At 46.3% G+C, this 23,904-nt stretch overlaps 1 protein-coding gene across 1 annotated transcript in view; it reads right to left on the bottom strand.

Moving 5' to 3' along the window:
• SHISA3 (shisa family member 3) overlaps nt 1–22,833 on the bottom strand; it is a 35,274-nt gene extending 12,441 nt beyond the window's left edge. The window contains exon 1 of the mRNA XM_089653997.1: nt 22,161–22,833. Coding sequence (XP_089510123.1) covers nt 22,161–22,425 — 265 coding nt within the window. The 5' untranslated portion in view covers nt 22,426–22,833. The remainder of the gene's footprint in view (nt 1–22,160) is intronic.
• Nucleotides 22,834–23,904: the final 1,071 nt, after the last annotated feature.

Genomic DNA, 23,904 nt, shown 5'->3' on the forward strand with positions numbered 1-23,904 from the left:
CTTCCTCCTGGAAATGTTAGGGAGGAGGAACCAGCAGAAACTCCCTGAAACACCATTGCACATGCACTTGACCAATGCATGTAAAGTTTATAATAAGATATGTGGCCCTAGTGTTGGGGCCATGGGGCATGGGGGAAGATTGGGTGCAAGCTAAGGGGGGAGCGCTGCACAAGAAACTGCAATTAATGTAAATAATCACTTGCAAATGAATGTGTAAAAAAGAAATGGCATTTACTAATATATTAAAGTCATTCTAATTTAGAGCTTTTTTTTCATCAAGGGTTTAATACCATTTTAAGGGTCACCATTCATGTCCAGCTTTTATTACAGACCATGAAGGGAGGATATTTCACACGTGTCAGTGGAGCAGGACTAGAAGGGAAATCTTCCAATGGAAACGTGTTTCAGTAATAATTGTGTAAGAAGGGGAGCTTATTTCATTATGGAGTGATTTCCTCTTACTTCCTGTAAGAGATAAAAAAACAAACAAAAAAAAAGTTTAGCTTTAGATATTTTCAATACAAAGAACCTAAAGGGCATACAAACATTTGGTCCTGCTCTCCAATTTCAAGACTGGAAGGTCATACTCTTAAAACTATACTTCTCCAACAATGACAACTTCTTTAGAACCATTTCACCATCTGTATAGCAGTTGCAAGAAATAATTGTACATATATTGTAGTGCTATGTACTGCAGATTGTGTGGAAAGACCACAAATAGAGCAGATAATAAGATACTTTACACCAGCGGTCACTAAATGGCAGACCGCAGTCTGCGAATGGCCCCATCCAGGGGCGGACTGACAACTCATGGGGCCCCCGGGCAATAGGGGATCATGGGGCCCCTGTGTCCTTGCCCAAACTCAAAAAAGCCTATGAAAAAGGTACCAGGGGCATCTCATGGGGCCCCCTACTGACCCCAGGCCCTCGAGCAGTGCCCAAGTTTCCAAATGGTCAGTCCACCCCTGGCCCCAGCAATGCTGATGTCCCGACCGCCAGCCCGCAATGACAGATCTGCTGCTGAGCAGGGCGGTCGTCACGGAAACATGGCATCACGTGTGCGCCTCGCCCCTTTCAGCCCAATTCCGCCCCCTGCCTGTACACAAGAGTCTAGCAAGGATCCCGGCACAGCTCCTGTCTGCCCTCAAGTTAGGGTGTAGTCTTATTGGGGCACTCTGATGGGCACATTGGATGTTAGGGGCACTCTGATGGGTACAACATAGATTGTGCCCATAAGAGTTCCCCTTAACATAACATGTGCCCATCAGAGTGCCCCTTTACATTATATTCCCCATTAGAGTGCCCCTTTACATCACATGTGCTCATCAGAGTGCCTTATTTTATGTTAAGGGGCACATTTTATGTTAAGGGGGCACAAATGGGCACATACTGTGGAAGGGGGCACTCTGATGGGCACATGTGATGGAAAGGGGCACTCTAATGGGGAATATGATGGAAAGGGGCACTCTGATGGGGAACTATGTATGATAGAAAGGGGTATTTTGAGTGTAAGGGGGCACTCTGATGTTAATACCTGAGTAAGGTGGCAATGTGATGGGGATATCTGATGTAAAGGGGCACTCTGATGGGGAACTATGTATGATAGAAAGGGGTATTTTGAGTGTAAGGGGGCACTCTGACGTTAATACCTGATGTACAGTAAGGTGGCAATGTGATGGTAATACTTGATGTAAAGGAGCACTCTGATGGGGACAACTGATGTAAAAGGGCACTCTGATGGGCACATCTGATGTGATGGAATACATGATGTAAAGTTGCACTCTGATGGCGACACATAATAAAAGGGGGCACACTGATGGGCACACCGTATTCGGACCTCGACCAGAAGAAAATTTTAGTGACCGGACCTCCTTGAATTTGAATTCAATACCCCTGCAGAGAGTATTGAAGCAGGGGTATTGAAACTCAAACCATAGCAAGAGAAAGACCATTGATATTTTGACCAAGCACCTTTACACCCAATGTCCCCTTTCTGGAATTATTACAAAGCACGGAACAATACAGGGTAAGGTGGCTTTAAAATAGAATAGGCAGCCACTGACCCAACTAGAGAGCCCCTGTCTGTTCCTGGGGTCATGCTGCTGCCAGCTCCACACACTGCTCTCTGTGAAAGAACTTCTGTTGATTTCATTCTTAGTGCTGCCAACAAACTATTTGCACATTTTGGAAAGTTGCATTACTCATAGCAAATTGAGGACAAAATCAGTTTGGTCCTATGTATTCATTGGGAAAGAATGTTAAAATATGCAATAATATATAATACACTTGTTGTTGCGCTGATTCCATTTACATTAAAGTGGAACTCTGAACAAAACTTTGGTTTGGGTTACAGTGCGGAGGAAATTGGGTACCTAATGCTTTCTAAGCACCAGCACCAAGTAAAACCTTGAGGGGGCCCGAGGGATTGCATTTTCTTTAAATGTCTTTTAATAATATATGCTTTTTGGTGGGTTTTTTTTTGCTTTATTTTTAAAGATAAAGTACGCAGTTTACCCCTGGACTTATTTTATGAAGCAATGCAATAATTTGTGGCAACAAATCAGCGATCAGGTCTGTCTACTTCAGCTTTTAGATACTCATATCCTATTGGACGGTATGTTTTACTGCACACCACAGTTTAACATATCCCAGATAAATATATATACAAGGTGATATCAAAAAGTTTCAAGACTAGTTTTGTAACATGCCAACAAATGGCTGTACAAGACTGAACGCACAGTCACAGGGAGCACTGACCTTCATAAGTCAGTGTGTCAAGACATCATTCTGTGTACATTGAAGCTGTGCACCTGGTGCTATTTTTACCACGTGCTTTACCACGTCTGATATTTCATCATGGACAGCAAGTTAGAACAAAGACAAAATGTGAAATTCTATGTGAAACTGGGCAAATTTGACATGATTCTGCAAGTTTATGGTGATGCTGCAATGAGTCTTTGAAAGTGGCATGCATGCTTCAAGAGCGGAAGAACATCCTAGAAGATGACTAGAGATCAGAAAGACCTTCAACGAGCTCAGCCCCCGAAAATGCCCTCTTCCCAAACATGAAGATCCAGCTCAAAGGTCGCTGTTTTGACAACATTGTCCAGCCATTTGCCCAGAATCACGCAGAATTTCACATTTGCTTTGTTCTAACTTGCTGTCCATGACGAAATAGCAGATGTTGTAACGCACATGGTTAGAATAGCACCAGTTGCACAGTGTCTTTTGGCACACTGACTTATGAAGGTTGTTGCTCCCTGTGACTCTGCATGCAGCCTTGTGCTGCCATATGTAGGCGTGTTACAAAACTAGTCTCAAAACTTTCTGATACCACTCTATATACACTGCTCAAAAAAAATTTAAAGAATCCTTTCAAAACACATCAGATCTCAATGGGGAAATATATCATGCTGAATATCTATACTGATATGGACTGGGTAATGTGTTAGGAATGTAAGGATGCCCCATCGTTTGATGAAAATTAAAATTATCAATCTATAGAGGACTGAACTGAAAGATACCCCGAAAATCAAAGTGAAAAAATGATGCAGCAGGCTAGTCCATTTTGCTGAAATTTCATTGCAGCAACTCAAAATGGTACTCAGTAGTTTGTATGGCCCCCGCGTGCTTGTATGCATGCCTGAAAACGTTGGGGCATGCTCTTAATGAGATGACAGATGGTGTCCTGGGGTATTTCCTCCCAGATCTGGACCAGGACATCACTGAGCTCCTGGACAGTCTGAGGTTCAACCTGGCACCAGATGGACTTAAACTTGATATCCCAGAGGTGTTCTATTGGATTTAAGTCAGGCGAGCGTGGGGGCCATTCAATGGTATCAATTCCTTCATCCTCCAGGAACTGCCTGCATACTATCGCCACATGAGGCCGGGCACGCTGCGCGCCAGGAGGATCTCAGGACCCACTGCACCAGCGTAGGGTTTGACAATGGGTCCAAGGATTTCATCCCAATACCTAATGGCAGTCAGGGTGCCATTGTCTAGCATGTAGAGGTCTCTGCATCCCTCCATGGATATGCCTCCCCAGACCATCACTGACCCACCACCAAAATGGTCATGCTGAACGATGTTACAGGAAGCATACCATTCTCCACGGCTTCTCCACACCCTTTCACATCTGTCACATGTGCTCAGGGTGAACCTGTTCTCATCTGTGAAAAGTACAGGGCACCAATGGTGGACCTGCCAATTCTGGTGGTCAATGGCAAATGCCAATAGAGCTCTATGGTGCCAAGCAGTGAGCACAGGGCCCACTAGAGGACGTCAGGCCCTCACGCCACCCTCATGAAGTCTGTTTCTGATTGTTTGGTCAGAGACATTCACACCAGTGGTCTGCTAGAGATCATTTTGTAAGGTTCTGGCAGTGCTCATCCTGTTCCTCCTTGCACAAAGGATACTGGTTCTGCTGATGGGTTAAGGACCTTCTACAGCCCTATCCAGCTCTCCTAGAGTAACTGCCTGTCTCCTGGAATCTCCTCCATGCTCTTGAGACTGTGCTGGGAGACACAGCAAACTGTCTGGCAATTACACGTATTGAAATGTCATCCTGGAGGAGTTGGACTGCCTGTGCAGGGTCTGGGTAGGGTCCAGGTATTGCCTCATGCTACCAGTAGTGACACTGACTCTAACCAAATGCAAAACTAGTGAAAAACAGTCAGAAAAGATGAGTAGGGAAAAAATGTCATTGGCTTCCACCTGTAAAACCATTCCTGTTTTGGCGGTTGTCTCATTGTTGCCCATCTAGTACACCTGTTGTTATTTCATTAACACCAAAGCAGCTGAAACTGATAAACAACCCCCTCTGCTACTTAACTGACCATATCAACATCCCAGGAGTTTAATTGACTTGATGCTATACTCTGATTAAAAAGTGTTCCTTCTTTTTTTTGAGCAGTGTGTGTTCTCTGGTAGAATATCATTAATGCAAACAAGATAGAAGAAAGAAGACGTATTGTACAGTGATTGGAGAAACAAGATGTAAGTCACTCTGGAGGAGTCAGGCTGTGAATGTAGCAAAGGTAAAGGCAGGCAACAGACAGACAGACATCACTTGGTGATGTAAGGTTTGGATGCAGCTGCTCGCCCATGGAAACCCATTCCATGAACCTCTCTATGCACTGTTGTTGTGCTACTCTGAAGGCCACATAAAGTTTGGAGGTCTTTAGCTTTTAACTCTGCAGACAGCTGGGGGCTTCTGCGCACTGTGCGCTTCAGCATGCACTGACCCCGCTCTGTCATTTTATGTGGCCTACCACTTGGTGGCTGAGTTGCTGTTGTTCCCAGTTGCTTCCACTTTGTTATAATACCACTAACATTTGACCGTGGAATATTTAGTAGTAAGGAAATTTCATGAATGGACTTTTATCACAGGTGGCAACCTATTACGGTACCACTCTTAAATTCACTGAGCTCCTGAGAGCGTTCAATTCTTTCACAAATGTTTCTAGAAGCAGTCTGCATGCCTAGGTACTTGATTTTATACACCTGTGGCCATTGAGGTGATTGGAACACCTGAATCCAGTGATTTGGAGTCCCAATACTTTTGGCAATATAGTGTATAGATAGATATAGATAGATAGATAGATAGATAGATAGATAGATAGATAGATAGATAGATAGATAGATAGATAGTGCCTGGCTCCATTTTACATTTTCCAGTGTTTGTGCATTTTTGTATAACTCCAGCCAAAAATATTTATTAGGCATTTGCATTGTAAAAATAAACTGCCACTAATGAAATGTGGGACTGGATTAGAAAAATGTTTTACTTTTTTTTTTCTATTATTTATTTCAGGTGCTTATATAGCGCCATCAATTTACGCAGTGTTTTACATATATATTGTACATTCACATCAGTCCCTAACCCTCAAGGGGTGTACAATCTAAAATCCCTAATTTACATTTATACATACACACACTAGGGCCAATTTAGACAGGATACAATTAACCTACCAGCATGGCTTTGGAGTGTGGGAGGAAACTCAAGCAGGCACAGGGAGAACATGCAAACTCCAGGCAGGTGGTGCTGTGGTTGGGATTTGAACCATCAACCCTAATACTTCCAGGTGGAGGTGCTAACCATTTAGCCACTGTGCTGCCCACATACTTACAGTATATTCAGCAAGTACCGTAGAGTAAGCATACAAATACAAACCTAATTATAATACACAGATAACTGGTCGCTCGTTGTACACCTCCTCCATTCAGAAAACGTCCTGCAATATTTTCACAGAATGCAAGTCTCTCTGTGATTGCAGGAGAGGAGACTATGATCTGTGAAAAGAATACAGGACTTTTTCTAAATGAAAGAGCTGCCGGGCGAGCATTCCTCTGCTATGTGTACTACAGTCAGATCTGTACGTTTCAGCACTTGCTGTACTGTAGGAGTTGAGGATTAAAAAGTTTTGTGTGATGCAGCTCCCACACATGGCACACACTTCAATAGTGGGAATTTATTTTTACAGCATAAATGTCCAAAAATCCTATTTGAATGGACTCCAGTATTATGTGAGAATTCGGTTAATTATAGAAAGAAACATACACTAGGCATAGATGTGAAATGTTGGTAGGACATGGCAACTTATGATTGGCTAAAAATATCCAATCTACTGTTCTCTAAGAATGATCAATCTTTAGTATCTCCTGGTACCCACAGATATAAAAATGATGAGACTAATCTTTCATGGCAGTTCACTAATTTGTATCCCTGTAATTTCCAGAACACCTCTCACATACACTCCATTCCAGCATACAAGATGTTACACTGCACTGCTCTCATTGCCCAAGATGGAATATTGTTGTCTGGGTCCAACCCAGCTAGATATAGTAAATGGACAGAAGAAATGTCACTAGGAAATAGTGTGAAGCTGTGTTCACGTAAATCGTGGAGTTGATGTAAAGCCGACCATACTATACACAAGGGAAAATTCAGAATTTTTACATTGCCCTACACATGACTGGCTGAATTTTCACTAACAAACCAATAAAATAAAAACTTAATTTTTTTGCCTCATCGGTGTGTTTACACTTTCTTATTCATTTGGAATCTGCATATGTATGTTTTCAGCTGTGTATTTAGTAGGCTATTCATTCTCTCTCTCTGTATGCATGTATGTGTACATAACTATATATATATATATTTACCATCTGCAGTTATTTGTATTCCCTGTTTATTCTATATATCTCTAATAATGAAGAGTGTAGAACAGAACTCTGTTAAAACCAAACCGATATGACGACCAACTGAAGTGCACATGACGTGTTTACAAGGAAAATATCACTCAGGTCGATAGCCTGTGTACAGAGTCTGGCCAATAAAAATGTTATTTTATGTTAAGCTGGTGAGACTTATTACATTTCTCTAGGATCTTGCTAGTATGGCTTCTGCACCTGTTGCAGTCATTACAAGAGGGCCTTTTCTCTCTGCCAAATGCTGCATTTTTTTACATGAAAATGAATATAGCTGGGTGAAAAGGAGGTTTAAGATCCCATAGTATGGGGACACAGTCCATACGGTCCATGCAGTTTCTAAAGCGAGCAAAATCTTCTCTTGTATTAAAAGAGGTATAGACTCCAGAGAGAGAGATATCATTTTACCCCGGTACAAATCATTAGTAAGACCTCATCTGGAATATGCAGTTCAGTTTTGGGCACCATTTCACAAAAAGAACATTGGGGAACTGGAGAAAGTACAGAGAAGGGCAACTAAACTGATACGAGGCATGGAGGAGCTCCGCTATGAGGAAAGATTAGAGGAACTGAATTTATTCTCTCTTGAGAATAGGAGATTAAGGGGGTATATGATCTCCATGTATAAATACAGTTGTGACCAAAATTATTCAACCCCCAATGCTGTAAAGGGGTTTAGGGACTATAGTGTACATTTGGAATTGTATTCAGAATCAAATCCTACAAGGACGTTGTAACTACCCAAATGCAACTAAAATGACATCAATTGTTTATGTAATACAGTAGTAAATGGTTCTTATGTGGTTTCTTCATTGCCACAATTATTCAACCCCTTAAAGACTACCACTCTGAAGAACAGAGGTTCATACAGGTGCTTTCCATCAGGTATTGAAAACACCTGTGGATGTCACCGAGCAGCAATCAAGCATAATAAGCACCAATTAGGCAGCTTTAAAATGACTGTGATACTCAGCTCCTTCTAGACATTTACTGGTGTGGTTACAAACATGGTGAAGGCAAGAGAATGGTCCAGGAAGACAAGAGAAGAGGTGATTTCTCTTCACAGGAAGGGCAATGGCTATAAGAAGATTGCAAAGATGTTAAACATACCAAGAGACACCTTAGGAAGCATCATTCGCAAATTCAAGGCAAAGGGCACTGTTGAAACGCTACCTGGTCGTGGCAGAAAGAAGATGCTGACTTCGACTGCTGTGCGCTACCTGAAGCGTAGAGTGGAGAGAAGTCCCCGTGTGACTGCTGAGGAACTGAGAAAAGATTTGTCAGATGTGGGTACAGAAGTTTCAGCCCAGACAATAAGACGCACACTGCGTAATGAAGGCCTCCGTGCCAGAACTCCCAGGCGTACCCCCTTGCTGTCTCCAAAGAATAAGAAGAGTCGACTGCAGTATGCCAAAAGCCATGTGGACAAACCACAAAAGTTGTGGGATAGTGTTCTGTGGACTGATGAAACAAAATTAGAACTGTTTGGGCCCATGGATCAACGCTATGTTTGGAGGAGGAAGAACAAGGCCTATGATGAAAAGAACACCTTGCCTACTGTGAAGCATGGTGGAGGGTCAATCATGCTTTGGGGCTGTTTTGCTTCTGCAGGTACAGGGAAGCTTCAGCGTGTGCAAGGTACCATGAATTCTCTTCAGTACCAGGAGATATTGGATGGAAACGTGATGCAGTCCGTCACACACCTGAGGCTTGGGAGACGTTGGACCTTTCAACAGGACAATGATCCCAAGCATACCTCCAAGTCCACTAGAGCATGGTTGCAGAGGAAAGGCTGGAACATTTTGGAGTGGCCATCGCAGTCACCAGACTTAAATCCGATTGAGAACCTCTGGTGGGACTTAAAGAAAGCAGTTGCAGTGCGCAAGCCTAAGAATGTGACTGAACTGGAGGCCTTTGCCCATGAAGAATGGGCGAAGATACCCGTAGATCGCTGCAAGACACTTGTGTCAAGCTATGCTTCACGTTTAAAAGCTGTTATAACTGTAAAAGGATGCTGTACTAAGTACTAAGATTGAATGTCACTTGGGGGTTGAATAAAACTGATAATGCTGTGAGCACAGAAAAGACATTTGTGGTTATTTCATTATAACTGTTATGTTATATTTGTCTGACCTACAAGTGCCTCTTTAATGTAAATGTAAGCAAGATGACTGAATGATCAAAAGCAATGTCAAACTGGCCAAAACACTCAATTTCAGTGGGGGTTGAATAATTTTGGTCACAACTGTACATCAGTGGCTCATATAGTGGACTCGGTGTAGAGCTATTCACCCTGAGGTCATCACAGAGGACAAGGGGGCACTCTTTATGTCTGGAGGAAAAGACATTTAATCTCCAAACACGGAAAGGTTTCTTCACAGTGAGAACTGTGAAAATGTGGAATAGACTCCCTCAAGAGTTGGTTCTGGCCAGCTCAGTGGATTACTTCAAAAAAGGCCTGGATTCTTTCTTAGATACACAGAATATAACTGGATACTAACATTTATAGGTAAAGTTGATCCAGGGAATATCTGATTGCCTCTCGGGGGATCAGGAAGTAATTTTTTTTCCCTGCAGAAGCAAATTGGGTCATGCTTTGCTGGTTTTTTTTTGCCTTCCTCTGGATCAACTGCGGGTATAGGATTATAACTTTTTTTTTTTTTTTAATGGTTGAACTGGATGGACTTTTGTCTTTTTTCAGCCAGACTAACTATGTAACCCCAATGACGCAGTTTCTGAAAAAGATATAAGAACCCAAGAGTGCATCCTTAAAGTGATTATAAAGGTAATGTTTTTTAAAATAGAAAACGTGATACTTACTTGCTCTGTGTAATGGTTTTTCAGAAGCCCCAATCCTTTTCTTCTCAGGTCCCCCGCCAGTGCTCCTCCCCCCTACTGAGGTCCGCCACAGCAAGGCACTTGCTATGGAGGCACTTGTGTGTGCTCACTCCCGAGCTGGTTCTGTGTGTCCCTTGACACACAGGGGTTTATTTACTAAAGCTGGAGAGTCCAAAATCAGACTCCCTTCTGCATAGAAACCAATCAGCTTCCAGGTTTCATTGCCAAAGCTTCATTGAACAAGCTGAGGTTAGAAGCTGATTGGTTTCTATGCAGAAGGGAGTCTGATTTTGGACTCTCCAGCTTTAGTAAATAAACCCCACAGAGCCAGCTTGGCCCCACTCCCTTCTCCCTCCTCACTGGCTGTGACTGACAGAACCCTCAGACCTTTAGAACCACTTTAAGGGTCACCTGTGTCTAGACTATGGACATCCTGAGGATAAATTACTCCACAATGTATGCAGCTACAGAGGCCAGTGAAGTCTTATTTTTACAGTTTGTTAAAAAAAATCTAGATTCTGAGCACAGGTGCACTTTATATGGAAACTTTTTTTTTTACATGTTTTGTAAACTGTTTTACATTTTTAAGCTTTATACAAAGCCAAGAGGTCCTGGGATCAGCTTTTATCTCTGAGTGGATAATGTACACTTCAGCATGTTGCATTTCCACTATCCAGATACACTTGAAGGTGAGTATAAAGTTCTCCCTGCTGGGTCCCAGTGAAATACAGGAGGTCCCAGTATAATATTACAAGCCTCACTCAGCACTGCAGAAGAGCCCCCAATGCAATGCATAAATAATTTTACACAAATGTATTGCTAACCATGACAGTTCCAGGGCAAACAAAGAAAATATTTTTTTTTTTCACCCCAAGATGATTTTAGGATTTAGATCAAGAAATTAAATTATATTGCTGCTTGCATAAATGCTGGCTGGGGAGCTATATAAGGACATTCACACTACAAAATGATGAATTTGCCAAATAAATTTTGCAGCTTCTGATTATAGGTCCACAGGGCAGTTGTTGGAGCTTTGGAGTATTTGCCCAAAATGACATAAGAGCTGGCATGGTGTCATTTTTTTATAGTCCTGTTGCCTAGAAAGGAATCTTTACAGCTGAGAAAGAATATAAATTCCCGATCCAACAAATTATTACAAATAGCTTCAATTACCCATACGTGGGTACATGCGTATTTGGCAGCTGCTTTGATTCTGAATCAGCCACTGGCTTTTTTATATGGACAGCGCTACAATAGCATGATCTTTTCAGTTCTGGCTATAATGTTCCATCCTAAAGTGGAGCTCCACCCAAAAGGGGAAGTTCCGCATTAAGGTCTTATTCCTCACTCCCTGTTAAGGATTGGTACCTTTGGGGAGCGAGGGGGAGAACAGGTACCTGATTATGACAGGTACCCACTCCTACTTCAGCTGCGATCGCCTAGGGGATTGGAAGTGGAAGTTTCCCTCCCTCTGCAGTCTTCTAAGACACGTAATAGGTCCCAGAAGACTGCAGGACCATTCACAATGTGCAGCGCCGCTCATTCTGCAAAGGTGCAAGCTCACATAGGGAAATTCATGTTTGTACTTATTAAAGCAGTATCAAACCCATTTGGTTTCTTTTTTTTGGGGGGGGTCCATCTGTTTTCACCTGGTAATCCAAACAGTAACACACCTCCTGTATTAGAGTGCCCCCACTCTGGGTGAATGAGTACAGGGGCGCCGCTGGATATTAGCTTTCTCAGTCCAGTGGAAGTGTTAGATGTACTGGCAGATTTAAATACACAACCAAATTGAAGCTGAACTCAAGCTAATATTTTATAAGCAGTTACAACAAACAGGTTTTTCCTTTTGAGATAAACATTTTACATAAATAAATAAATGAATAAAAGGGGATCATTGTAAGCATCCCTGTAAGTAGTAAATAGTTTGTCTTAAAGTGATATTAAAGCCTTAGTTTTTTTTTTTTTAAATAACAGACACGTCACACTTACCTGCTCTGTGCTCCTCCCCCTTGACCTGTGCCTCCAATACCTAGCCGCCTGTTATGGGGGCACTGGTGCGTGCTCTCTCCTAAGCCCCGCTCTACATGTTCATTAGACATATGGAGCTGTGGCCTGGCCCCTCCCTCTGCTCTATCCTCATTGGCTCCCTGGCTGTGATTGACAGCAGTGGGAGCCCATGGCTCCTGCTGCTGTGTTTCAGCCAATGAGGAGAGAGAAACCTGGGAAAGAAAAGGCTCCCATATACATCACTGGATCGAGAGGGGACTCAGGTGAGTATTAGAGGGGCTGTGGGGAGAGCAGCACACAGAAAGTTTTTTACCTTCATGTATAGAATGCATGAAGGTAAAAAAAACCTTCAGCCTTTACAACCACTTTAACCCTCTAAACGCTACATCTGTACGTCAGCTTATTCTGTTGAAAAACAACAGACTTATTGCCCAGATCACCAGGTGAAAATAAAGGAAAGAAAGCCTAAAAAAGATAACTAATGCAGTTATCACATCTAAGAATTGGTAAGCTGCAATATAGTAAATATTTACTTTTGGATTTAATACTGCTTTATTGTCACAAGCAAACTCAAGGTTACTGTGAATGTGTTAAAAAGAGATGGGAAGGTGGCCAACCTGTAGTAATAATCTGCTGAAGTATCTTTATTCCCACCCTGCACTGTCATATACAGTATGAGCATATAGGTATCTTGTGTGTATTCATTTGTAGGAAGCTGCCTTAACCCATGATTATTGTATTATTTCTCCTATAATCTCATAGAGGTCATCAATTGTGATTCCAGGTGTACTACAGAATGCCCAATCACTATGGGAACATGTCACATTCCCAGGTATCAGAAAATAGCATCTGAAGTCTCTATCTTCATGTTCCTGATCCTTTATATTAAACATGGCAAACTGGTGTCCCTCTTACCTTTAAGACAACTCTTCCACTGTAGGTCATGTTATCTTTGTTGCCTGAAGCCCAGTCTGTGCACAGGAAAGGTGTGAGGGGGTTGGTCATTACTTTGCCAACAAAACCATTTCAATCAGAGATGGAAATAAAACCTAGTACAAATGATGAGAAAATCGGGCGAAAATTACTGCTTTCAAAGCGATCGTCCAATAATCCGATCGTTAGTACACAGCTTTTGAGAGCAGATCACGACAGTTCATGCAAAATTATCCGAAGGGACAAGTATGAAAAGAAAACAAACAGTTTTCCTTTAATCAGTACAGTATTTGTCCATAAAAACTGAATGACCAAGACTGCACATACTTGAAAATGAAAGAATACATTACAATACAATACATTAAAGTATTGCAGGAAATGTATTTTGTCTTACGATAGTTTTAATAACTTTAGTAAGCTATTCACCTATGATAAGCAATAGATGCACAAAGCCTGGCTGGGGATAGAACTCACACAATTGCCCCCATAGCACATGACTTACTATGGGGGCACACTCAGGATAATGGGAGTGGACAGCGCAGGCAGGCGACCCCAGAGCAGAAGGTAAGGGGCGCGCTATGCAATATCCTTAAATACAGCAGGTAAGTATAAACCTTTTTAATTTTTGATAAAAAAATACCAGTCTTCATTATCACTTTAAAGAAGGGTTTCTCAACTAGGGTTCCTCCAGAGGTTACCAGGGGTTCCTTGAGCAACAAGCAATTTTTCTCTAAGATAAGTCCCCACTGACACCATTGATCTTTTCCGCTATCTCAGTGGGGGTAATTCTCCCCAATGACCACATGTGTAAGGAGTAATCTTTCCACTGACCATCACACTACTGTATCAGGAACTGTAGATAGAGTAATTTTTAGTAGAGGTTCCCTGAGACGGAAAGGGAACTAAATTCTACTGTGTGCTGTGAACAGCTGAAAATGTTCTGGAGCTACTTTGGGGCTTTTGTTGTATGTAGCCAACCAACTACTGTGTGCTGTCAAACAACAGTAAGACGGGAAATTAGTTCCCCATTAGGCTCTGGCCAACCCTACTACAAACTCCCCTGTAATCTACCTGTCAGTGCAACAGCCACCATAGCCTAGGAGGAAAAGAGCGCACTGAGGTCAGAGTGTTCAGCACCCATGAATTGGCCACACTAATGAATCAGGAATTGTAGATAGATTTTTAGCAGAGGATCCCTTAGACAAAAAGTTCAAGGGTTCCTCTGTGTAAAGAGGTCGAGAAAGGCTGCTTTAAAGCATTATCCTAAGCAACCAGTCTGTTTAAGTTGTGTAGGACATGCTTGCACTATGTGACCAATATCTCAATGAAGTCATAAACTAAATTCCAAATTCTAATAATAAAAACAGCACAGTCATCCAGTAAAAAATGATTACCATACACAAACAGAATGAGAATACCATTAATTCTACTGTAAATTACAGCGACCACACACAATTTCTACAACTACATATAATTCAGTCCTTAGGACAAGTGTTTTACTGAGAGGGGGAAGCTTTTCTCTTCATATGACACAAGCTTTCATTGGAATCAGTGTCCACATGCAATTTATTTTGACAGCAAAGAATTTTGTATGAACACTCACTGTGAGTTTGTCATAAGATGTGGGTTATTGTAGAAATCTGCTTTTTACTTTTACGTTCCTTATTTCTACAGTACTAATAACACCGATCTTCAGATACAGCTCACCTTTCACCTGTATACTTCCCGTCATATTGTAAAATAGTAACATTGGTTTGCTCCAGATATGTTATATTATAAGGGTGACAAAACAAAAACTACATCTACAGCTGTGACATCATTCCTCTTCAAATGCAAATAATAGGTTTTGATATAATTTCTCTCCAATTATGTTCTATTTGGGAGCAGTGACATCAGATAAGACACTTGTGTCACACATACTCATGAAAACCTGGCTACTAGGCTGCATTCACACCTGCCAACAAGCTGCAATCCTGGGTTAAGCTTGAAGACACACCAAGCATGGGTAGTAGACACGTGTTCTGCAGCACACCAAAACATGCTACAAACATGACAAAAATCACACTAAAAAATGCTCAATTCTCCGCAATTGAAAATGTCCTGGAGCTACTTTGGGGCATTGTCATGTGTAGGCCACCCACTACTGTGCGCTGTCAAACGGGAACTAGTTCCCCATCAGGCTCCAACTACCCCTACTACAAAGCTCCCCTGCCATCTACCTGTCAGTGCAATGGCCACAGTAGCCAAGGAGGAAAGCAGCACACTGAGGTCAGAGTGTTCAGCATCCATGAATTGGCCGCAAGAATTCTAAAGGGTGTCTACAACGCAAAGATTTCTCCCCAAAGTCATTTTGCAGAGCACAGTTTAATTCTGTAGTATGATCACCAATGACCCCTCTACTACAAAATGGCCTGACATCAATCTCTACTACAAAATCCCCCATCTGACATTAGCCTAAAATACATCCGATGCATTTGTTCCTGATCTGGTGTATATTATCTCAGCCTCCATCCATGCTAACTGTGCGCAGGGACAAATCCCCACTGCCAGGCTATTGTATTCTGACAACCTGTACAGTGCCTGAATCTGATTGGATGCAGATGCTGTTTGGTTGACAATTTTCCAATTAAACTCTCTCGACAACAGTTAACAATCAATTTTGGTCAACTGGAATGGTGTCTGCAGGCCCATGCACTGCATGAGTTTTGTCTGAGCCAGCAGAAATCAACTGAATTTCGAGCAGCATTGGCCAGCCTAATTTGCTAATTATTGTTTATTTATTTTATATTTCTATATAACACTTTCTCCCTGGGGACTCAAAGTGCTTTGTCTGCTGTTGGGCAGATAGTGTGGAAGCTGTCTTGGGCGCACTCAGTAAAAAATCACACTGGGGCCATGTAGACAGGAGCCAGCTAACCTACGAGCACATTTGAAGTGTAGGAGGAAACTGGAGAACCCAGAGGAAACCTACACAAGCACAGAGAGGACATGCAAACTCCATGCAAACAGTGTCCTGACTAGGAATCAAGCTGAGGATTCCAGCACTGCAAAACTGAAGTAATATGGACTGCTACATTCTCTATAATTTCTCATTGTTTATAAAATATTTTGAATATCTATTAGGAAGTTTGGAGACTATAGAAAGTAAGACATACAAAAAGCAATAAGGAAGGGGTTGCTTGCATTGGTGTAAAAATCCAGGAACCAGTGATGGGTAAGTAAGCAGTGATGGGTATGTCAGGGGCAGCTGGTGGTAGGTGTAATGAAGAAGTCTGGGATACAGCTGGCAGGAGGTCCAATGATGGGGAGTTCAGAGGTACAGCTGGCAGTATGTGCAGTGATACTAAAAGGCTGGTACAGCTGGCAGTAGGCACATTTATGGGGAAATCTGGGGTACAGTTGGAAATAGGTGCAGTGATGGTGAAAGGGGGTACAACTGGCAGTAGGTGCAGTAATGCGTAAGGCAGGAGTACAGCAGGCAGTGGGTGCAATGATCAGGAAATTAGGGGCTCGGCAGGCAATGGGTGCAGTAATAGGTAAGTCGGAAGCACAGTTGGTAATAGGCATAGCAATGGAGAAGTTGAGGGTACAGATGGCAGTAGGGGTAGTGATGAATGTTGTGGGTACAGCTGGTAGTATGTTCAGAGATGGGTAAGGTGGGGGTACAGCTGGCAATGGGTGCAGTGATGGGTAAGTCAGGGTACAGTTGGTAGTTGGCACATTGATGGGTGTTGGAGGAACATTTGGCAGCTGTTTCAGTGATGAGTAAATCAGGGTACAGTTGGCAGTGGGTGTCGCGATAGGTATGTTGGGCAGATAGTTGGCATTAAGTTCAGCAACGGGTAAGGTGGGGAGTATAGCTGGCAGTGGGTGCAGTGATGGGTAAGTCAGGGTAAAGTTGGCAGTTGGTACAATGATGTGTAATTTGGGGTATAGTTGGCAGCAGGTTCAATGATAAGTTGGGGAATAGTTGTCGGTAGGATCAGTGATTGGGTGGTTGGGGGTATTAAGTTGGGGGTACAGTTGGTGCTAGGTACAGTGATTGGGAAGTTGGGGGTACAGTTGGCAGTAGGTTCAGTGATGGGGAAGTTGGGGTACAGTTGACAGTAGGATCAGTGATGGGTAAGTCGGGGTAGTATAACTGGCAGTAGGATCAGTGGACGGGAAGTCGGGAGTACAGTTGGTAGTAGGATCAGAAATGGGGAAGTTGGGGTACAGCTGGCAGTAGGATTAGTGATGGGTAAGTCAGAGTGGTATAGTTGGCAGTGGGATCAGTGATGGGTAAGTCGGGGTAGTATAGTTGGCAGTAGGATCAATGATGGGTAAGTTGGGGTAGTATAGTTTGAAGTGGGATCAGTTATGGGTAAGTCAGGGTAGTATAATTGGCAGTGGGATCAGTGATGGGTAAGTGGAGGTAGTATAGTTGTCAGTAGGATCACTAATATCAAAGTCGCAGTAGTATAGTTGGCAGTGGGATCAGTTATAGGTAAGTTGTGGTACTTTAGTTGGCAGTAGGATCAGTAATGGGTACGTTGGGGTCTTATAGTTGACGGTAGGATCAGTGATGGGTAAGTCAGGGTGGTACAGTTGGCAGTAGGATCAGTGTTGGGTAAGTCGGTGTGGTATAGTTGGCGGTAAGATCAGTGATGGGTAAGTCGGGGTAGTATAGTTGGCGGTGGGATCAGTGATGGGTAAGTCGGGTAGTATAGTTGGTGGTGGGATCAGTTATGGGTAAGTCAGAGTGGTACAGTTGGCGGTGGGATCAGTGATGGGTATGTCGGGGTGGTACAGTTGGCAGAAGGATCAGTGATGGGTAAGTCAGGGTGGTACAGTTGGCATTAGGATTACTGATGGGTAAGTCAGGGTGGTACAGTTCGCGGTGGGATCAGTGATGGGTAAGTCAGGGTGGTATAGTTGGTGGTGGGATCAGTGATGGGTAAGTCGTGGTGGTACAGTTGGCAGTGGGATCAGTGATGGGTAAGACGGGGTGGTACAGTTGGCATTAGGATCACTGATGGGTAAGTCGGGGTGGTACAGTTGGCGGTGGGATCAGTGATGGGTAAGTCAGGGTGGTATAGTTGGCGGTGGGATCAGTGATGGGTAAGTCGTGGTGGTACAGTTGGCAGTGGGATCAGTTATGGGTAAGACGGGGTGGTACAGTTGGCATTAGGATCATTGATGGGTAAGTCGGGGTGGTAAAGTTGGTGGTGGGATCAGTGATGGGTAAGTCGGGGTGGTACAGTTGGCGGTGGGATCAGTGATGGGTAGGTCGGGGTGGTACAGTTGGCGGCGGGATCAGTGATGGGTAAGTCGGGGTGGTACAGTTGGCGGCGGGATCAGTGATGGGTAAGTCAGAGTGGTACAGTTGGCGGCGGGATCAGTGATGGGTAAGTCGGGGTGGTACAGTTGGCGGCGGGATCAGTGATGGGTAAGTCGGAGTGGTACAGTTGGTGGCGGGATCAGTGATGGGTAAGTCATGGTGGTACAGTTGGCGGTGGGATCAGTGACGGGTAAGTCGGGGTGGTACAGTTGGCGGTGGGATCAGTGATGGCAAGTCGGGTGGTACAGTTGGCGGTAGGATCAGTGATGGGTAAGTCGGGGTGGTATAGTTGGCGGTGGGATCAGTGATGGGTAAGTCGGGGTGGTACAGTTGGCGGTAGGATCAGTGATGGGTAAGTCGGGGTGGTATAGTTGGCGGTGGGATCAGTGATGGGTAAGTCGGGGTGGTACAGTTGTTGGTGGGATCAGTGATGGGTAAGTCGGGGTGGTACAGTTGGCGGCGGGATCAGTGATGGGTAGGTCGGGGTGGTACAGTTGGCGGCGGGATCAGTGATGGGTAAGTCATGGTGGTACAGTTGGCGGCGGGATCAGTGACGGGTAAGTCGGGGTGGTACAGTTGGCGGCGGGATCAGTGACGGGTAAGTCGGGGTGGTACAGTTGGCGGCGGGATCAGTGACGGGTAAGTCGGGGTGGTACAGTTGGCGGTGGGATCAGTGATGGCAAGTCGGGTGGTACAGTTGGCGGTAGGATCAGTGATGGGTAAGTCGGGGTGGTATAGTTGGCGGTGGGATCAGTGATGGGTAAGTCGGGGTGGTACAGTTGGCGGTAGGATCAGTGATGGGTAAGTCGGGGTGGTATAGTTGGCGGTGGGATCAGTGATGGGTAAGTCGGGGTGGTACAGTTGTTGGTGGGATCAGTGATGGGTAAGTCGGGGTGGTACAGTTGGCGGCGGGATCAGTGATGGGTAGGTCGGGGTGGTACAGTTGGCGGCGGGATCAGTGATGGGTAAGTCATGGTGGTACAGTTGGCGGCGGGATCAGTGACGGGTAAGTCGGGGTGGTACAGTTGGCGGCGGGATCAGTGACGGGTAAGTCGGGGTGGTACAGTTGGCGGCGGGATCAGTGACGGGTAAGTCGGGGTGGTACAGTTGGCGGCGGGATCAGTGACGGGTAAGTCGGGGTGGTACAGTTGGCGGCGGGATCAGTGACGGGTAAGTCGGGGTGGTACAGTTGGCGGTGGGATCAGTGACGGGCAAGTCGGGGTGGTACAGTTGGCGGTGGGATCAGTGATGGCAAGTCGGGTGGTACAGTTGGCGGTAGGATCAGTGATGGGTAAGTCGGAGTGGTACAGTTGGTGGCGGGATCAGTGATGGGTAAGTCATGGTGGTACAGTTGGCGGTGGGATCAGTGATGGGTAAGTCGGGGTGGTACAGTTGGCGGTGGGATCAGTGATGGCAAGTCGGGTGGTACAGTTGGCGGTAGGATCAGTGATGGGTAAGTCGGGGTGGTATAGTTGGCGGTGGGATCAGTGATGGGTAAGTCGGGGTGGTACAGTTGGCGGTAGGATCAGTGATGGGTAAGTCGGGGTGGTATAGTTGGCGGTGGGATCAGTGATGGGTAAGTCGGGGTGGTACAGTTGTTGGTGGGATCAGTGATGGGTAAGTCGGGGTGGTACAGTTGGCGGCGGGATCAGTGATGGGTAGGTCGGGGTGGTACAGTTGGCGGCGGGATCAGTGATGGGTAAGTCATGGTGGTACAGTTGGCGGCGGGATCAGTGACGGGTAAGTCGGGGTGGTACAGTTGGCGGCGGGATCAGTGACGGGTAAGTCGGGGTGGTACAGTTGGCGGCGGGATCAGTGACGGGTAAGTCGGGGTGGTACAGTTGGCGGCGGGATCAGTGACGGGTAAGTCGGGGTGGTACAGTTGGCGGCGGGATCAGTGACGGGTAAGTCGGGGTGGTACAGTTGGCGGTGGGATCAGTGACGGGCAAGTCGGGGTGGTACAGTTGGCGGTGGGATCAGTGATGGCAAGTGGGGTGGTACAGTTGGCGGTAGGATCAGTGATGGGTAAGTCGGGGTGGTACAGTTGGCGGCGGGATCAGTGACGGGTAAGTCGGGGTGGTACAGTTGGCGGCGGGATCAGTGACGGGTAAGTCGGGGTGGTACAGTTGGCGGTGGGATCAGTGACGGGCAAGTCGGGGTGGTACAGTTAGCGGTGGGATCAGTGATGGCAAGTGGGGTGGTACAGTTGGCGGTAGGATCAGTGATGGGTAAGTCGGGGTGGTATAGTTGGCGGTGGGATCAGTGATGGGTAAGTCGGGGTGGTACAGTTGGCGGTAGGATCAGTGATGGGTAAGTCGGGGTGGTACAGTTGTTGGTGGGATCAGTGATGGGTAAGTCGGGGTGGTACAGTTGGCGGCGGGATCAGTGATGGGTAAGTCAGAGTGGTACAGTTGGCGGCGGGATCAGTGATGGGTAAGTCGGGGTGGTACAGTTGGCGGCGGGATCAGTGATGGGTAAGTCGGGGTGGTACAGTTGGCGGCGGGATCAGTGATGGGTAAGTCGGAGTGGTACAGTTGGCGGCGGGATCAGTGATGGGTAAGTCATGGTGGTACAGTTGGCGGCGGGATCAGTGACGGGTAAGTCGGGGTGGTACAGTTGGCGGCGGGATCAGTGACGGGTAAGTCATGGTGGTACAGTTGGCGGCGGGATCAGTGACGGGTAAGTCGGGGTGGTACAGTTGGCGGCGGGATCAGTGACGGGTAAGTCGGGGTGGTACAGTTGGCGGTGGGATCAGTGATGGCAAGTCGGGTGGTACAGTTGGCGGTGGGATCAGTGATGGCAAGTCGGGTGGTACAGTTGGCGGCGGGATCAGTGATGGGTAAGTCGGGGTGGTATAGTTGGCGGTGGGATCAGTGATGGGTAAGTCAGGGTGGTACAGTTGGCGGTGGGATCAGTGATGGCAAGTCGGGTGGTACAGTTGGCGGTAGGATCAGTGATGGGTAAGTCGGGGTGGTACAGTTGGCGGTGGGATCAGTGATGGGTAAGTCGGGGTGGTATAGTTGGCGGTGGGATCAGTGATGGGTAAGTCGGGGTGGTACAGTTGGCGGCGGGATCAGTGACGGGTAAGTCGGGGTGGTACAGTTGGCGGTGGGATCAGTGATGGCAAGTCGGGTGGTACAGTTGGCGGTGGGATCAGTGATGGCAAGTCGGGTGGTACAGTTGGCGGCGGGATCAGTGATGGGTAAGTCGGGGTGGTATAGTTGGCGGTGGGATCAGTGATGGGTAAGTCAGGGTGGTACAGTTGGCGGTGGGATCAGTGATGGCAAGTCGGGTGGTACAGTTGGCGGTGGGATCAGTGATGGGTAAGTCGGGGTGGTATAGTTGGCGGTGGGATCAGTGATGGGTAAGTCGGGGTGGTATAGTTGGCGGTGGGATCAGTGATGGGTAAGTCGGGGTGGTACAGTTGGCGGCGGGATCAGTGACGGGTAAGTCGGGGTGGTACAGTTGGCGGTGGGATCAGTGATGGCAAGTCGGGTGGTACAGTTGGCGGTGGGATCAGTGATGGCAAGTCGGGTGGTACAGTTGGCGGCGGGATCAGTGATGGGTAAGTCGGGGTGGTATAGTTGGCGGTGGGATCAGTGATGGGTAAGTCAGGGTGGTACAGTTGGCGGTGGGATCAGTGATGGCAAGTCGGGTGGTACAGTTGGCGGTAGGATCAGTGATGGGTAAGTCGGGGTGGTACAGTTGGCGGTGGGATCAGTGATGGGTAAGTCGGGGTGGTATAGTTGGCGGTGGGATCAGTGATGGGTAAGTCGGGGTGGTACAGTTGGCAGTAGGATCAGTGAAGGGTAAGTCCAGAGTACTAGATGCCCCCATCAGGCTGACTCACGTGCAGTGACCCCGGTGTCCTCCAGCTCCCGATCATTGGTACAGCCGCCCTGCTCCAGCCTGGCATCAGACGCCGCACAGCAGTAGCGCAGTACACACGAGCCGCAGCAGATGGTGGCATCCACGGTGTCGAAGTCCTCCGGACACTGGAATCCCGCCTGGTAATTGCCGGCAGCGTCCACCCAGCCGTGGCAGTACTCCCCCTGAGCCCTGGCATTGCCCCAAGTCAGGACGGCCAGCACCAAGTAGACTGCTAGTAAGCCCATAGTAGTCCCGGCGCGGACCCCCCGAGCCAAGTGTCGGCTTCCCCCCTCTATAGAGCGGCTTCTCACCCGGACAGGGGCCGGGCACACCTGACCATCCTCCTCCGTACAGCCGCTCAGGGAGAAGCGTGCTGGGCGCCCCGACACATCGCTGACCGGAGAGCCTAGGCACCAGCCCAGCCTGGAGGAGAGCGGTCACCGTCCGATCCTCGGCTCTGACATCCCAGCCTGGAGTCCCGGGGCTGATCCCCTCCAGCAGGCTGCTGCTGCTGCTGCTTTCTCTCTTCCTCTGGTGGTCTCCCCCCTGTCTGGCAGCCAGCTAGAGCCCCCCGGCTGTCACTCCCAGCCCCCGGGGTCACAAGGCAGCTAATGAGAGCAGCTCCCTGCCACTCACTGGCCTCCATTGTCACCAGCACACAGGCACTCCTCATCTCCCCCCTGGGAGCTGCCAGCACAATGCAATCCAGAGCACAAGCCCCCCTCATTACTCACTATTTATTTTTAAATGCAGACTAATTTCAAGTGGATTTTTGGGGGCTGAAAAGAAAAAAGCATCTCATTCATCCCAAGCAGGGGCCACTCTCCTCTGCAGCCTGTGCATCTGATTTTCTCTTATAAAGTATAATACCATTTATCTGCTGCTGGCTGATGTCATTGGATGGGCACCCCCTGCTATGAATGTTTGACTAATCCATCACATGTATTTATTAGGGCTTTTCATCAATTACAACATGCACAGGTTGGTGCTGGGGAGGCTAAATAATTAATTGCAGTAATGTATTCAAGTTTGAGTGACCACCTGGTACCAGATTATCACTGGGGGTCCTGCCAGGTTGGATTTTATGCTTTTCATTCCAATAGATTTTTTTCCCCTTGTCTAGCAGCCAGGTTTCTGACTTGCAGGGCTGTAATTAAGCATAAGACGTTTCCCTTGCCAGTGTTATGAAGGTCCGCCGTTATCACCTTCATTAGAAAGGTGAACTCTGAGCCCCGCTTTACATATATGTGAATTGAATGCGTTTTGAACCACATCCAATTCATGTGACATGTGAACCAAATCAGCTTCCTATGGAGCCAGTTCACATATGTGCGGGCCAACCGCAGTGCGATTTTAGACCACCTTCACATATGTACAGGGCCAACCGCAGTGCGAGTTTAGACCAGCTTCACATATGTGCGGGCCAACCGCAGTGCGATTTTAGACCAGCTTCACATACGTTGGGGGGCCAACCACAGTGCGAGTTTAGACCAGCTTCACATACGTTGGGGGGCCAACCACAGTGCGAGTTTAGACCAGCTTCACATTCACATATGTGCGGGCCAACCGCAGTGCGAGTTTAAACCAGCTTCACATACGTGGGGGGCCAACCGCAGTGCAATTTTAGACCAGCTTCACATATGTGGGGGGCCGGTTTCAGTGCATTTTGTAAAAAGAGTCCGGTGCAGTTTCATTCACAGGTTCAGGTGCAAATTTTTAAAGTC

The sequence above is a fragment of the Staurois parvus genome, unplaced genomic scaffold (assembly GCF_062004578.1).
Source record: "Staurois parvus isolate SC_StPar_1 unplaced genomic scaffold, SC_StPar_1.0 ptg000734l, whole genome shotgun sequence".
In the NCBI taxonomy this organism is placed as follows: domain Eukaryota; kingdom Metazoa; phylum Chordata; class Amphibia; order Anura; family Ranidae; genus Staurois; species Staurois parvus.